Source organism: Cydia splendana, chromosome Z (genome assembly GCF_910591565.1).
Source record: "Cydia splendana chromosome Z, ilCydSple1.2, whole genome shotgun sequence".
NCBI lineage: Eukaryota > Metazoa > Arthropoda > Insecta > Lepidoptera > Tortricidae > Cydia > Cydia splendana.
This window is the reverse complement of record NC_085987.1, coordinates 48,553,159-48,570,848: the sequence shown is the minus strand read 5'-3', so window position 1 is coordinate 48,570,848 and position 17,690 is coordinate 48,553,159. Positions and strand designations below refer to the sequence as shown.

The 17,690-nt window shown below is 39.5% G+C and overlaps 1 protein-coding gene and 2 long non-coding RNA genes across 3 annotated transcripts in view; 2 read left to right on the top strand and 1 right to left on the bottom strand.

Annotated features, from left to right (window-relative positions):
• Positions 1-17,690, top strand: part of LOC134804155 (uncharacterized) — a 431,198-nt gene that overhangs the window by 167,732 nt on the left and 245,776 nt on the right. The gene's annotated exons all lie outside the window — the stretch shown is intronic.
• Positions 1-17,690, top strand: part of LOC134804161 (uncharacterized) — a 292,314-nt gene that overhangs the window by 44,480 nt on the left and 230,144 nt on the right. The window lies entirely within an intron of this gene.
• Positions 1-17,690, bottom strand: part of LOC134804145 (type II inositol 3,4-bisphosphate 4-phosphatase) — a 48,915-nt gene that overhangs the window by 8,214 nt on the left and 23,011 nt on the right. The window contains exons 7-13 of the mRNA XM_063777090.1: positions 12,367-12,554; positions 11,537-11,693; positions 9,468-9,661; positions 9,228-9,340; positions 5,414-5,752; positions 1,590-1,731; positions 656-828 (exon numbers count right to left, since the gene is read on the bottom strand). Of these exons, the coding sequence (XP_063633160.1) occupies positions 656-828; positions 1,590-1,731; positions 5,414-5,752; positions 9,228-9,340; positions 9,468-9,661; positions 11,537-11,693; positions 12,367-12,554 (1,306 nt within the window). The remainder of the gene's footprint in view (positions 1-655; positions 829-1,589; positions 1,732-5,413; positions 5,753-9,227; positions 9,341-9,467; positions 9,662-11,536; positions 11,694-12,366; positions 12,555-17,690) is intronic.

Sequence of the window (17,690 nt, the reverse complement as noted above, 5' to 3'; positions counted from 1 at the left end):
TAATACGAACTGCATTCCAAGAATTTTAAATAATCGTATGTCTGAACGGGGAATCGAACCCGCTAAATGTGATACGTAGGCAACTCTGAAAGTTCTTAGAAAAGGCTACTTAGAGATCATATAACAAAAAGAGGCATATTATTTATGAAAATATAACTCTTTATACTTTTTTGAGGTATATGCAATTTGGTCGTTATCTGTGTTTCAGGATTGATGGCAATTTGGAGATTGTACGTCGAGCGTTATTCCAATTTCGACCTAAGAATTTTTCCGTATTACTATTTAATAACGATTTTCATTGTGGGCTCAGCCAACAACAGAGTTACAGTAGGCTTCAGCTATAGTTTCATAATGAAGCCTAGTTCTTGTACGTCTGTTTATTTTTTAAATTACACATTTAATCGCTTTTGTAGTTATTCAACGGATGATCATAGAGAAGCATGTCATTCAAGAGTGACGTCAAAAGTTTACATATTCCGCCCACCAAAATCAAAACAACTGCTAAAGTTACCTATTCAAGCAGTACTTTACTGATCGCCTGTAAAAACTAGTGCCTACATAAATCATGGGATTAGTCGTCAAGCGGACCCCAGGCTCCCATGAGCCGTGGAAAAATGCCGGGATAACGGGAGGAAGAAGGAGAGACTTTACTGACCGCCTGACTGAAGCACTTGTCTCTTCTAGCCTGCAGCTGCGCGTGATCCCGCGTCCACTGCGCGGGCTCGCAGCGTAAACGCAACGCCGCGTGCGCGACGCTCGCGCGGGACACCAACGCGCGCGCGCTTGTTAGGAGCCGCGCTGCGTGCGTTTCTAGAAGTTCGAGGGAGGCTGCAAACATACAATTATCAATTTAATGGCGAAATACTAAATAAATCTGAGAGAATGATAACTAACGTTTTATAATTAAAAAGACGAACATACTAACGGCTCGGCCACGACCCTGAGCGACTTGCGACGGCGCTAGCGATAACCATAGGTTGGAGCGAGACACAGCGATCGGAGCTTTCGTTCCCACCTATGGTTGTCGCTGCCGCCGTCGCCAGTCGTGTAATGTCGTGGCCGACCCGTAAGAAAATAAATAAACCCGTACCCGTAGTAAATTTTACCTTCCAATAAAATTGATATTATGTTTCCTGAGACGTCCGAGGTGAAAGTAATGTCTTCCTGGTAGCCCGTTTTATACCGACGGTACTTCTCCTCAACAATGTAATGGCGGCGAAGCGAGGCGCGCGTGCAGCTCTGTTTGCAGGTGGGGAAGCGGAATCTACGTCACGGCGTCAGGCGGAGCGACTACATAGACGCTAGCGGCATCTATCGGCCGACTGCGGCGTAACTCTCTCAATAAACACCTCGGACGTAGAACGGAACACATAATAGGCATTATTTCTTTCCATGACACTTTTTTCCTACATTGTATACTTTGCGCAAAAAATAAAAAAAACTGTCAACCGGGACATATTTCATGCTAAAAGGAGGGGTTGCGTCAGGGGGAGGGGATGGGACACTCGTGTGCGTAAAGCAGCATACCCAAAGGTATCATACTACATTGATTGAATGCTGGCTATAATATGTTTTCCAGTAGATCTCACCTTTACACTGCGCAGCGTCCACCGCAGTAGAGCTGTAGGCTTCTAAAGCTTCTTGCAGTTCGGTGGCCAAGTGTTTTAGACAAGACAGATTGCTTTCCTTCACGGCAGGGTCCGTTTCACCCATGTCTTGGCTATGGGAACTCTGAAACCACACAATTAAAATTTATAACGACAAACATCGCTTTGTGAAGGAGTGAAGGTCTATGCAACTCGGAAAATGCTGTATTATTTTGAGAAGTACAACTTTTTTGTAAACATTTTAAGTAAACTTTACCTATACAATAGTACGTTGTGCAACATGGGGCGTAAGTTAAATATTGCAAACGAGAGTAAGTTAAATCGCGACGGCTTGCTAGCGATTTATAGACTCGAGTTTGCAATATTATTACGCCCCGAGTTACACACAATGTTTTTCATCACACTTGCGATACAAAAATTAAGTATAAAGACAAAAAACTGTTAATTATGGCACTAGAAACTTCATAACTCCCTAGGGAAAGCGCTTTTTCTATAACTCCCGCTAAACCTGCGTGCAATTCCACATTTACTGAGCGAGTGTGATGAAAATATCTGTGTCTTCGGTTTGCTAATTTATATGTATCGGCACTACCCGTTCAAAGTTGTAAGTACTTAATTTTCCTGCTACCCAAAGGTTCTCTGGAAGAGGTCGCTTTTTAGCGATAAGACCGCCTGTTGTTACCTAGTCTTAAGCATATATTTCACTTTTTGTATTCTTTTATTTAACTTTATGGTGCAATAAAGGATCAGATCAGGTCGATATAGGACATACTATATTATTATTTATTACGCTGCGTACAACTTATAGTTCAGTGAAATTAGCTAAAATTACGGCATAATTAATAGAAGACTTTTTTTAATTGGGATATGTACGCTGTCGACCGAGGTTATTTTTCATCAACCCTAACCTCCCCTCCCCCCTCTGCGTCACCCCCCCCCACACCCCCGCAAAGGGTCCAAAACATAGTTTATCTCCATTTTTAAGAAAAGCGTTCAAGATACAGAAAAAGGGTGTAGGAACGAAGTGATCCTTATTAAATTTTCTATTTATCTCTTATACACACTATATTGCTATCACTTATAGTTTTTGCGCAATACGTCACGGAAGATGCTATTTTTAGCATTTTCAGTGTATTTTTCTTCTAATGACTTTTCTCAAATAACACTTACGATATCTTTCACGCTTTTAGGGTTCCGTACCTCAAAAGGAAAAACCGGAACCCTTATAAGATCACTCGTGCGTCTGTCTGTCTGTCCGACCATCCCCCCTCCCCTTTATCTCTGAAACTACTGGGCCAAAAATAATGAAAAAATACACAAAATAGTACTTTACCTATAGATAATAGGAAAACCTATTAGAAATGTGCAGTCAAGCGTGAGTCGGACTTATGTACGGAACCCTTGGAACGCGAGTTCGACTCGCACTTGACCGGTTTTTTTTTATTTAAGTAAAAAGTTAATATGTTATTTAAAATGGGTATTATTTATTGAAAGAGTTTGTGTATCTGGGAACCTTGTTCACTAGGGACGGTAAGCATGATAAAGACATTGAAAGGAGAGTGAATGCTGGAAAACGTGTGAATGGGGCACTTAACGCTTTTATGAGCAGCCAGAAGGTGTCGCAAAAAGCACGGTTGGCTGTTCATAGAGGGGTGTTGGTGCCTACAATTATGTATAGTAGCGAAAGTTGGGTATGGCAGAAGAGGCATCAGAGCCAAGTGAATGCAGTGGAAATGAGAGCGTTGAGAAGTGTGTGTGGTGTGAGATTGTAAGAGTTAGGAACAGTGTGATAAGGGAAAAGTGTGAACTGAATGTTGATGTAGTGACTAAAATTGAGAAAGGTATTTTGAGATGATATGGACATGTGGAAAGAATGAGTGGTAGAAGGCTAACAAAGACAGTGTATAAGGGAGAAGTGCAAGTTGGAAGGGGTCGACCTCGGCGGATTTTCTCTGATCAGATCGGGGAAATCCTGAAGAAAGGGTAGGTCAAGAGCACCCTAAACCGGCGAGCGTGTATGAGGAATGTAATGAAAATGAAGGAAGCGAAAGAGGTATGTCAGGATCGTAGCAAGTGGAAAACCGTGGTCTCTGCTTACTCCTCCGGGAAATAGGCGTGATTATATTTATGTATATGTTATTTATTATTAAACTACTTCATTTGACGATCCTATGCCATTTTTAAAATACATCTTTCAAATATTTTCAATGTCAGCTAATATCGTTATTAACCACTTGTCTGTATATGAAACGGATCCTGACTGAAATTTATAGGTACAGCACAACCGAGGGTGAACCCACGATTTTTGATCACCACACACTTTTTGTTTGTTCCCCACCATAAATTTAGTATGGGTTATGGTGGGCAACAAATAAAGATTTTCATTTCATTTCAATAACCCGACCGAATAACGTAGATTATTGTTTTTGGTATATTGTCAGGAATGTTAAAACGTGTTTTTAATATTGTCGCATTGCGTATATTTTGTCCCTCACGGAGGCACGCGCACACCACTTCTATAGGCTACCTTCTATGTGAGGCAAGCTATAAAAACGCGACCGTGCGATCTTGCGATTCACAGTCAAGTGGTGTTCAAGTTCGGTGAGCTTAAAAATGTTTGAAGACGATGTATGTTCAAAATGGCATAGCATCGTCAAATGAAAGAGTTTAATAATAAATAATACACCATTTTAAAGAACATATTAACTATTTATTTAAATTAAACAAAATTTGGCGATATCGTAAGTATATTTTGAGAAAAGTTATCTTACAAAAGAAAAACAACGTAAATTCTAAAAAAATTGCATACATGGTGACAGATTTCACAAAAACTATAAGTGATAGCACTATAGTGTGTATAAGAGATAAATAGCAAATTTACTAAGGATCACTTCGTTCCTACACACTTTTTCTATATCTTGAACGGTTTTCTTAAAAATTTAGAAAAACCGCATTCGGGCCCTTTGCGGGGGTGTGGGGGGGTGACGCAGAGGGGGGAGGGTTGATGAAAAATAAATTCGGTCCATAACGTACATATCCCAATTGAAAAAGTCTTCTATTAATTATGCCAAGTTTTCCATATATTTTTTTCCAGAAGCAACGTACTATTAGTTAATCAACATATTTTATTCGCAAAGCTCACTTAGTCAAATTTCGCCTCGCAAATAAACACAAAATACTTATCGCTTCCGCTTCGCATTTATTAATTGCATTGCCTTTTCACAGAACAAAGTTTACAATCATTGTCGTGTTAACTGTTCTGTCTGTGTAATTTTCCTGTATATAAACTATTTATCCCCTTATTCATAAAACTTTTCGGGCCTGATTTAGTTAAATTATGTTTTCTTTCTTACAAATACTTAAGTAATGACAGATAAAGACAAACGATTGTTAGCTAATTGAGGTTTATGAATAAGGGGGTTAGCGTCTAACCCTTAGGTTAGAGTTTAACCTAACACAAAAATAGTGGTGATATAAGATTAACATGCGTATCTGTGGAATTGTAGCTCCCAAACCGATGCATGTTGCCGTTTTGATAAAGGCTGCACCAGCGGTTCTTAGTTTTTGTAATCACTAGATGGCGCTGTTATAATGCCGTGGTTCATTCTTAATTTTAAAATAATTAGTATAAATAAGTCGTTTAAACAAATAAAAAATACTGAAAGCAAAAACAGGTATCTATTTAATTTCTATCAATATTTTGTTACGTCCGCATACGATATCTCGTGCGTTGAAATCTGTCAAACGGACAATCGGCACTTTTGGGTATTAATAAATAGTTAACTTGTTATTTAAAACCCACTCACCGTCTTCTTCCCCGTACTCAAATCCAAGCACTTATACGAAAGCTCCACACTCCCATACTCATTGTTCGCGTCCAGCGACCGACATTGTTCATTCAATTTCGGCGTTTGCGAACGAACTGAACGGAACGAATGGTTAAACAGTTTCCGTTCACTCTCGAAGTAATCGTTGTGGAACTCAAGGTTCTTGTTGATGTTAGGGGCGCTCGAGGAGAGGGGAGGGGGGTCAGTGGTGGGGGAGGGGTCTTTGGAGGAGGAACAGGAGGAGAGCGTGTCGCAGTCGGAGCTGTGCGTGTCGCTGGAGGTCAACTGCTCGATTAGGCGCTTTATTGTGCACATTGTCTGAAACAAGTTTGAGTTATTTTATTCACAATATTATAACTAAAACTAGAGGTATCTTTATTTATGTATTATGAAAATGCCTTATTTCATTAAATATTTATTACGTTATTACACCACTAGTATATTTTCACAATATTTCAGCCAATTAGACCGAACGGCTTTTACGGATCATTTTGTGACGGGTTCTTTAAAATGACATATATTCATGATGGCATTCCAAAGGTATGTATAATAAAAATTACTAAGCGTTAGCTTAGAACCCTGGCAATATACCTACTAATATAAGTGTCAATACTTTTTAACCTTTTCGACGCCGTGTCAAACACAAAAGCTGTTACGCTGACGCCACCTCACCGAAGTGTCAAAACTGAAATTGAACTTTATGCATATGCACGTAGGTATATGTTGTTCTGTGGTCTGTGACCGATTAATCGATCTTTGGCGTTGAACCTACGGTGCGGATATATCGGTCATTGGCGTCCAAAAGGTTAACGGTAAACACATTGTTTAATGTAATGTATCATCAACTTTGTATACTTAAATGCAAAATCATTTCATTTAATTCGCTGCACTTCAGTGTAGTCGGACCAAGCTAACTCTGCGTGGCATTTGCAATGACAAAGTGTGGCAATGTCATCGTTCACGTCGAATTTCTATGAAAATATTGAATCTTCTTATTTGTCACAAGCAGACATAGAGGTTTTTGTGGCAAAATAAAGTGACTGACAAAATGAAATATCGACATGTCTGTTATCGATGTTACCTTAAGAGCCAACGGGAGTGGTCATTTCTCCATACAAACGTACTCCTCGTTTTCCTCCGTGGTTTTTGAAGCTAGAGCAATGATTTTTTCAACACAGATTAATATTGTCAATATCTGTGTCGGACCGTTTTGCTTTTTTTGATATTTTTGTTTTTTAAGGCGCTAGAGCCTTCAAAAATGGCCAAAATGGCCTAATTGACTATGCCGCAATGAGAGGCGTGGCATTCAAAACTGATATCAATTAGCCAAAAAAGCAAAACGGTCCGACACAGATAATTTCATAATCATTTAGATTTCCAAATTTGGTAACGATTGGTTAAGTTTTGGAGGAGGAAACAGAGGAGTACGAAACCTCGATTTTTGAGATTTTTACGCAGGATTTTTCGCCTTGTGCTTATCGCACTACTTTTAGGTGCCGCTTCCGTTAGCGAGACGGGTATATTTACCTAAAATATTTAAAACTCAGCTCCTGTTTCGTCTTAACGTTATACTTAGATATTTATAATTATTACCTTTTTAAGAAGATACTGATATAAGAAGCTACCGTGAAATACACAACACGTTCGATATCTTCGTCTCTTTTGAAATATTGGTAGTTTTCTATTCTTTTGGCACTGTACCTATACTACAGTTTACGTTTTAATTTTTAAGTGTTAAATATATGTAATAAATAAATTATATACAGCCTTGTAATTGATTTGCATTATTGACATTTCTCAGTAACTTACCTACAGCCAGTAGAAATTACATATTAAAGTAAATATAATATCGATAACAGATTTATAGATGTTTCATTTTCTCAAACACTCGTTCTTGCCACAAAAACTTCTATGTCTGGTCACGAGTAATCTAACCATACTGCAATACCTGCAACGGATTAAACTGACGATTTTGTATACTTTAATCATTTTAACAATACCTACCTAGAAAAATGTTTTAAAAAAATTGGAAAACGTTGACCACTGGCATTTTATAAAAGTACTGACACTGTTCCAAAATACATACTACGCATTAATATTATATTTCACCTTTTGAATGTACCGATACCGATATACACATATAAAGTATAGACATGCGTAAGCAGGAATCCTGTACTGAAAATTATACCGAAGATCGGTCAAGATATATACGTATATATTATATTTTTAGGGTTTCGTAGTCACCTAGAAACCCTTATAGTTTCGCCATGTCCGTGTGTTCGTCCGCGACTTTGCTCCGTGATCGTAAGTGCTAGAAAGCATGGCATTGGCATGCATACATAAATCACGCATGGCGACAGAACTGTAAAATAAAAACTACAAAAAAAATTGTTTACGGTACCACCCATACAAAATGTGTTTTTTTTTTGTATTTATCAATAGTGTGGGGTATAGTTGGATACGAAACCCTACACTGAGCATGGCCCGACATGCTCTTGGCCAATTTTTTATAACTTTTACTGTCTCCTCCATGTCCTATTGTTTACGTCGAATTAAAATAATAACTAGACATGCGTAATCTTAACAATAAATACGCGTCAAAATAATGATTATGAATTGGTTCCTTCTTGGCTAGTAATATCCTTATAAGGTTTGACAACGCCAAAATATTGTAACGCCGCGCATGAGGTTTGACCCATAGAATGTTATTATAGCCAATCAAAACTTATATTGACCAATCACAACTTTTAATAGCGGGATATTGTTTATTGGATATAATTAACTTAAAAAATTAAAAGTTTTAAATTTTTTAATTTGAACCTTATTCTATAAGTAAATTAAAACGAATTTCGTTTGTTTTAAAGAGCAATGAAACAAAAGAAATGCTTCTTTATTTGGTTCATGATAGGTTCAAATTAGGTTGCAAGAATATGTACATTGTAATGTACATATGTACATTACATTTAGTCTCAGGAGGTTAAAAGCTGGATAGGATATAATAAAAAAAAATAGAGAAGGAATGCCTAGCTGTCAGTGTGGCTGGGGTCATTTTTGGGAGGCATTTTTCTATAAGCCGATTTACATTCGCGGCTCGGCTCGCGTGGCGCAGCGGTTTTTTGGGCACGATTCAAAGGGGCTCGCGCGGGACGCGTGCTTGCTGTTTACATTTGCATTCGGCTGTCATTCGGTTACAAACCTTATACCGTGCCGATTGTGTTTAAAATCGATTAGCTCGACGAGCCACGAGCCGCGATTGTAAATCGTCTATATGGAGAGCGATGTCTATATATATTCCGTCGCCGCGTGTACCTAAATCATATTCACTCATTCACTCCCCTTTTCTGCATTTAGTACTGTACCTCTACACCGTGTCCAAGAAGTCTGAATACAGTACAAATATTGAATAAAATACATGTACAGTCAACTGTAAAAATTATGAGGTTGTTCTAACACAAACAATTTATCGTCAGAAAAAACAAACTAGTCACCTGCGTGCCAAGAAAGTATTATGTTAGATCTTTGCACTCTTTTTTTCTTGGTCGCTTCGGAAATGCCATGTACTTTGCGTTTTTTATCAAGCATGGCATCAAATATAAAATAAAATTATAATTAAAATACGAATTTGATGGCCTGTAATCCGTATGTCTTTGGAGCTAAGGTAAAAAGATGTGTATCGGACTTATTGGACAAGGTGTATGTAGGAGGGTGTGTCGAAGCCTATAGTTCGTTGTATAAGTCCACGTAATATACCTAGGTATGTTGAAGATGCCAGTTTGTCTTCTTATGGTTATACCTGTATTTCCGACTCGTTGCTGATTTTCTGAGGCCACCCGATGACTGAGAGAGATTCCTCTATAGCGTTCGGGTCCCAAAGAGTGATCATTTTCTTTACTTTGCTCTTTATATCTGTTAACAATTACGTTTTTTTTATTTTATTTTTTTCGTTTGTGATAATAGAAGGCAAATCACCTAGTGGTAAGTGTAAAGTGGTCGATCCTAAAAATTTGAAGAGATATATTAATCTATGGCGTACCGTCAACAACCGCCGTAGCCTCCTCCCCCCGGCCGGCCTGGACATACATGCACACGCGCGCGGCACCGTCCGCTATTTCGTCCCGAAGCGTCCTAATGGCCACTACGGTGTCGTATTCCGCTTGTATCTTGTTGGCGGTGGCTGAATCTATGGCGGCTTTGGTGCTATTCACGTCTTTGGCTTGCTGGACTAATCTGGGGAACGATGAATTCAAATTAATATTATGTTATAGGACATATCGGCCCACAGTATGCTCAATATCTTAGATTACAGAGTTTTGACAGATTGACAGAGGTAACACTTAGGGCAAATGTGTCTTCATGATAACTTGATAAGACGATTCCACACGCATCATTTTTCACCAATCGGGTTTGAGTTTGAGCCATTCATAACCCAGCCTTCGAGTTGTAAACTCGTGTGGGTCGCGCGTAAACACAACAAAATAGACCTGTTGCAAAATCAGTTTTATTTAGCGAGCGTGCCTCTGTCTAAATTACAAATTTGTAATATAAATACTTAATAGTTATTTCAAAAATTATATACGAAATAACATTTGATATTTACCAATCACTTTTCGGTAAAGGAAAATATCGTGAGCGAACCGCACTAATCCCTATAGGTAAGGCCTAGTTTGGCCTGTGTTGGCAGTGTTGGAAGGTCACAAGACAGTCGCTGTTGTAACAACCAATGTCTGTTCCAATTATTGGGACTAGTTTGTTATAGCGGGCGCCGGACTCTCTTAGCATGCAACAACGAACACGCTAAGATGCATACATTGTAGAAAAATCACAGAAAAAATTGATCACCGCGGTGTACCTAAATAGTAACTTTATTTGTTGACATTAAACAATTTTATCTATCTAAAATTAAACAATTTTAGATAGCTCCGTAACATGTATCTGAACCGCGATAATGTCGTGAAAGAAATCAAACTAAAGAAAATATCTTAGAGTTTGCCCAAGATAAGTCTGCAACGTTTAGATAGCACACGCGGTGCAAGTGTTATTTATGGGGCTCTATTGTTTCCCATAAAGGTTTAAATCATATAATCACGTCATAGTCATAATGTATTGTTTGTCTGCATTTTCGTTAGTCATCATTTGGTTTTTCTCAGAAACGCGTAACTTTTCAGGATTGCCATAAAACAAACCTAACCTAACCTATCTAAAAGATAACCTTACGAAAATCCTGAAAAGTTAACGATTTCAGAATTGTGATTAATGATAACCTGACAATCATTACAATATGACTTTCAATAATTATGTCAAAAAAAGGAATCCGGTTATTTATACGTCATAATACTCATAATTTCATATAGGAGAGGCCTTTGCCCAGCAGTGGGACACAATATAGGCTATTTAAAAAAAATCATAGAAGTTTGACGTTTAAAATAACACTTGCACTGAGTGTGCTATCAAAATCGTTGCAGACTTATCTTGGTCTAACTTTACCTTATGGCCCCGTCGGTATTCTCATTCGTAGTGATGTACCGCGAATACCCCTTAATATAATAATGATATGAAACTTCATGACGACTTGTCTCACCGTACAATTAAGTGTCCCTGTGCGCTCATTAGGGTTCCGTACCCAAAGGGTAAAACGGGACCCTATTACTAAGACTCCGCTGTCCGTCCGTCCGTCCGTCCGTCTGTCTGTCCGTCCGCCCGTCTGTCACCAGGCTGTATCTCGTGATCTGTGATACATCACCTACAGACAGAAATACAGCTGTCTAGACAGCTGAAATTTTCACAGATGATGTATTTCTGTTGCCGCTATAACAACAAATACTAAAAACAGAATAAAATAAAGATTTAAGGGGGGCTCCCATACAACAAACGTGATTTTTGACCGAAGTGAAGCAACGTCGGGCGGGGTCAGTACTTGGATGGGTGACCGTTTTTATAGATAATGGTACGGAACCCTTCGTGTGCGAGTCCGACTCGCACTTGCCCGGTTTTTTTTATAGTATGCTCGGTGAGAAAGGGTGTCGTTGTGAACCCACATGCACTGCAGGTGGAGGTTGATCGACTTGACATGGCGACCCTACCAAATAAGAGCAAGCATCTCACCGTATAAGTCCTCCAGTACGTTCGTTCTTATTAGTATGCACGGCGAATGCACCGGCAGTAATAACGTCGTGGAAGCCGGATTTGTTGAGGGTGTCGTTGTGAACCCACATGCGCTGCAGGTGGAGGTTGATCGGCGCGAACTCGAGGCTCACGTGCTCTGTAAACAAGGATGAACGAATAACGACTCTATGTAAGGTTGCGGAAGACTCTCATTCATGTGAATTTAACTAAAAGGTAGCCAAGACCACGCCAGGAATGTATTTACTTTTTATAACGTAATAAAAATAAATAAAGTAGGTTAGATTTGAAGTGCGCTTCGACCCGTCAAAGCTAGCATATATATTGAATTAATGTTTTCTTATCCCTAAAAGATTTCCTCGGAATAGTACAAATAGGGAACAATAATATTTTAAGTTTTCTACGCTACCTATTTTAGCTAGTTTTTAGGGTTCCGTACCCAAAGGGTAAAACGGGACCCTATTACTAAGACTCCGCTGTCCGTCCGTCCGTCCGTCCGTCCGTCCGTCCGTCTGTCTGTCACCAGGCTGTATCTCACGAACCGTGATAGTTGAAATTTTGACAGATGATGTATTTCTGTTGCCGCTATAACAACAAATACTAAAAACAGAATAAAATAAAGATTTAAGTGGGGCTCCCATACAACAAACGTGATTTTTGATCGCAGTTAAGCAACGTCGGGCGGGGTCAGTACTTGGATGGGTGACCGTTTTTATAGATAATGGTACGGAAGCCTTCGTTTGCGAGTCCGACTCGCACTTGGCCGGTTTTTTTTTATTTGATAACGTTTATTTTAAATGATTCAACTTTACCTTTTTTGGCGCTCGGCTTGAAATGCGCCTCGGGACTGGCCAAACACCGTCGACATCGACAGTAATGCTTCAACAGGGCCACATGTGCCCCGACTAGTTCTAGCTGCTTGTGCTGCCAGTGCCCACAGATCTCGCCCACGGAGAGGAGCTGCTCTAGTAACTCTTTCTCGCGCTGGATGAACATGTTCCTGAGAAGAGCATCTTGTTGACACGGACTTAACAGACCGTATTATGAAAGGTTTACGTAAGCGGTCATTAAGAAGAAGAAGAAGAAGAAATACATTTATTTAACATCTGGGTAATATACGTAACACACAAAACAGGTTACACAAACTAATTAGATGCTAAACAGGATCCCCACTCAGCATTAGACATTGGTACACCTATACCTACAAAATACTTAGAGATGCAACGGATAGTTGTTTGGCCGGATTCGGCCCGTACATCGGCCGTATATCCGGTATCCGGCCGCCGAATATTCGGCCAGCGGAACTATACCTACATATCGGTTTTTCGGGTGCGCATTCTGCAGGTTTGACCTGTTTCCTAGTGAACGTTCGCGCGCACACATTTCTAGGTTCGAAATGAGTGCACGTGCAAGTCAGTGGAATGTTTAAATTATTTAAAATAATAAACAAGTACGATTATGACCGTGACTGTTTCTTGAACCCAATTTGTTTACTCCGAAATCAAGCAATGTTACTATCCGGTATCCGGCCGGATAGTATGTCACTATCCGGTATCCGGCCGGATATTAAAATAATGGCCGGATAGGCCGGATACCGGATAGTAACCGAATATCTGGTGCATCTCTAAATACTACAGGTTGATTCACGAAAGCTAGCGGCCTAGCCAAGGTGACGATCGCTTGCGCTTCGCCATCGAATTGCTTTGTGTCTCTCTATCACTCTTCCATATTAGTGTGACAGTGACAGTTGTGTTTCGTTCGCTACGTAGCGATAGCGGTTGGCATGTTGTCCACGGGGCCTGGCACGAATGGAATGAAAGAAACTTTAAATCTACTCATACGAGTGACACCTGCGGGCTCAGCATGGTTCCATTTTTATCGACTATCACTATGCCCGTCACTTTCGCACTTACATACTTGTTAGAACGTGACAGGCATGGTGACAAATGATAAAAATGCGACCGTGCTACTAGGGCTGTATCGGTATACAGTCAGAGACACCATTTTATTGATGGTGTGATTCACACATAGATATTTTGATTCGCTCATTCATTCCATTCGTGCCAGATTTTGTGAATCGACCTGTATGCCGCGAGAAGTAGGGTGTTATAATCCTACACCAATTTATACCTAGAACACAATTTTTATGTACAGTCAGCGCCAGAGATAATTAACCCCCCTGCAAACAAATTTCTATGCAGAGGGGGTCAATTATCTCTGCATCTCACTACCAACAGCTCTCGCCTCGCCGTCTGGCTAATCTGTGTTTTTAAATCCCAATTTGGACTAAAATAAGATCGGTTGGACAATCAAAATGTCATCTTAGCATCCGTCTTAGCTAACTCTACGCCTTTTTGGCGTCGAGAAAGTGTAGCAGTGCCCCTATAAACTGGATATGTTCATGTTCATAGGAACTTTGACGTTTCAAGTAGCGCTTGCTCGCGGTCTCAAGTCAGTGCAGAGTTACGAGGGCGGGATGATAAGTTTCCGAAACGGCACAGAAATAAGACAATATATATAAATGTTATATTTTATTTTTCAACGTAGGTCCCTTCTGAGTCCACGCACTTGGCCCAACGTTTCTCCAAGGCTATTATCCCATTTCTAAAAAACGATTCTTCGAGTCCCTCAAAATACCTATTAACAGCTTCTATGACTTCAGAGTTCGACGAAAATTTTTGTCCGCCTAGCCACTTTTTGAGATTTGGGAACAAATGGAAGTCGCAAGGGGCCAAATCTGGTGAATACGGGGGATGAGGTAACAATTCGTAGTGCAAATCTTCGATTTTAGCCATTGCAATTTTAGCCGTGTGAACAGGGGCGTTATCCTGCACCTCTAGCACATCTTGCATCCGCGACTTAGACCGCGACTCGAGTCGACATTCCCGCGCCTGTCAAATCTGTCGATTTCCGTAGCACAACTTGTACCCGCGACTGCAACAGCCGCGTAGAGAACTCAAAGTCGCGGCGCGACTCATCAGTGTTCCCCAATGGAATCAAAGTCTAAATATAAATGCTATTTACATGAGACAACACTGAATCGGAAACAGGGTTGCGCTATTTCATTCGTTCTTTGGTGGTAAAAAATCTAGTTTATTGTCGATGGTTAAGTTTTTCCTGTCAAAGTCAAGGAACGTTCAAATTTTGTCAACATTTAATTACGAGAAAAAATATGAAAAAATGTAAGTAATAGAGCCTTATATACTAAATTTTGATAATATTCCTTAAAATATATATTGTTTATTAATTTCTGTTTAATAAACCTTTTAAATAAAACATTTTGTAAATAACTATAATTAATGGAATTGCTATTATTGGTTTGATTCTCATATTCCTGTTGTAAATTGTGTTTTTTTTTTTCAGAATAAGTCCAGCATTATCCTAGACACGATTGATATCCCAGCACCCAAAGGAAAATATTGTTAACAGGAATGTGCCAACGGGACCCGAAGTGGAGAGTCAGGAAAAGAAACACACTAGGCAAGCTTGTAGGTTTCAGACGCGGATCTGTCCCCGTTTCTAAAGTCACTAAGATGTGAGAAGCGCTTTAGCTTTAAGAACACCACCGAGGAAGTGAACTATTATAATAACCATAATGGTTATGGCGTACCTATCTATAGTTCGTTTTTTTTAGCATTAGAAATAAGTTAAACAATCTTGATGTGTCTTTTAATTGAAAAACACATTTTAAAAATAAGTTTCGGCAAATATGTAACAATTATGAATCTAATACGATCATTTATATTTTTCTGCTTTCATAAGCAAATATTGTGCCAATAATGGATGGCATGTGTGTGTACTGTGTAACTGTTTATGATTTGACAAATTGATATGAAAAGCTTATTTCATAGTCCTCGATGAAGTCACGACCACATTTTATTTTTTTGTTTACAAACCAATTTTCTTTCCAGGATGATATTTAATTGTCCTACGCCGCATGTCGAAGAAAAAAGAAGAGAGAAAATACTTTTCAAGGGTAATAAAGATTCTTAAAATTTCTCTATTGTGGTTCTAGATGTTAATAATATATTAGGTTTAATAATAAGAAGTCGAATATTGCAAGAATATATAAGGCAAAGCAATATACTATTATTATTATATAATTTAAATATTGTTCTTTTTTCACTCCTGTATTTTTTACCTGAAATGAAACTAAAAAAAGTAGGTAGGTACCTACAACTCCTAGAAGCCATGATTAGCTCCCCAAGGCCCACTTCATACCTAATGCTGACAGCAACGTATCATAGCATCATCATGTCAGGCCCTGTCAAACATGACGTGAAACATCTAGAACGCGGGGGTATGATCTAGAATTCTAGAGGAGTTTCAATATGGTAGACCATATGATAACTGTACCTATGCTACGCAGACTATGACATGAGCATAACGACTCCTTCAAAATATTGTTGGTCGGGTCGGTCCAGTCACGTCACGGTATGGTGTTGGCAGGGGATGGAATGGTTTAGTGGGTGATGACTGATGATCCTGTTACAGCCACGTATTACATCATTCTGTTACAGTACGATGCAGCGGGCACAGGCCACATGTAGGTATGTTTTGTTGAAGTCGAGGAAGGTTCCAAACGGTACCTAAATAGTAAGAGATTGTTGAAATTAGACATCTAACCGTGATCCTAAATACTACTACTAAGACTATGGCTTATACTTAATAAGTTGGATACTTTGTTTTGAACATTTGTACCTACCCACCTCATATCGGCTTCGTTTATGTACAAGCAAGTGGGCTCCGTTGTTAGGTTGATGAAAGTTTTGTGTAAGGAAGTCTTAGGATTACTTTTACAAACTTACGAACCTGAATTGAAATTTAAAAATTCCTACATATGTACCTATTTACTTAATTGAGTACCTAAAAGCTAGCTGTTTGAAATTAAAGTTGTACACATGATGGGTGTGTTGTGGTACTTGTTGGTATCACCGTGCATAATCGATATAAGAGTGCGTAAAGCGCATTTAGTGGTTGTTCCATACTTCCTTATCCCTTAGGGCAATAAGTAATTATACAAATTATATTATTACATAATATATGAAACTTGTGTTTAAGTTATAATTATCAAGAGTTCAGTTAAAAAAGTACAAGCAAACCACCCGCGAGAGCGAGTCGCGTTATAAAGTCGCGTAGACTTCGACTCGCGGATTGACATAAAGCCGAGAGAATATTTTGTCTCAAAATAGGCAGTTGTGCTACGGATTTTAGTTCAAAGTCGCGATCATTGTCATTTTCTGACAGTGACACCTGATCGCGAGTTTGTCGCGGCTCTCGCGCGTGAGTTGTGCTGCCAACACGCGACAAGCCGCCAAGTCGCGCCGATCTGTCTCTTCTCGCGCCTGTCGCGGCCAGTTGTGCTAGAGGTGCTGATGGAGTAAAATTTTTTTCTTATTTAAATGAGGCCTTTTCTCTTTGATTGCGTTATCGAGGTTTTGTAGCAGATCAGCATAATATTGGGCGTTAATGGTTCTTCCCTTTTGAAGGTAATCCACGAAAACCAGTCCTTTGGAATCCCAAAATACGGTTGCCATTACTTTACCGGCTGACAAAACCACTTTTGCTTTCTTAGGGGCAGGTTCACCCCGATTTGTCCACTGCCTAGACTGTTCTTTTGTCTCAGGCGTGTAGTGGTGGATCCACGTCTCGTCAACCGTTATGTAGCGACGTAAAAACTCGTTAGGATTATGCCTGTACTTCTTCAAACACTCCGTCGAAACATCCTTGCGGGTTAGTTTTTGCTCGTCTGTTAAGAGACGCGGCACCCAACGAGCACAGAGCTTGTTCATTTCCAAGTGTTGGTGCAAAATGTTAAAAACACGTTCTTTTGAAATGTTTACCATCTCTGCTATTTCCACCAACTTCACACGGCGATCATCCAATACATTTTTTTTTTACTTTGTTGATAATTTCCGGAGTCGTTACCTCATTGGGCCGTCCGCTGCGGGGAGCATCTGTACAGCTCTGCCGACCACGTCTGAAGTCGACAACCCAAGTGTGAACTGTGCTTAAAGAAGGCGAAGAAGATCCTAAAACGCGATCCAGTTTGGTTTTAATTTGTGTTGCAGTTTTGCCTTTCAAAACATAAAACTTAATTACCGCACGCACTTCCGATTTTTCCATTTTCACGAAA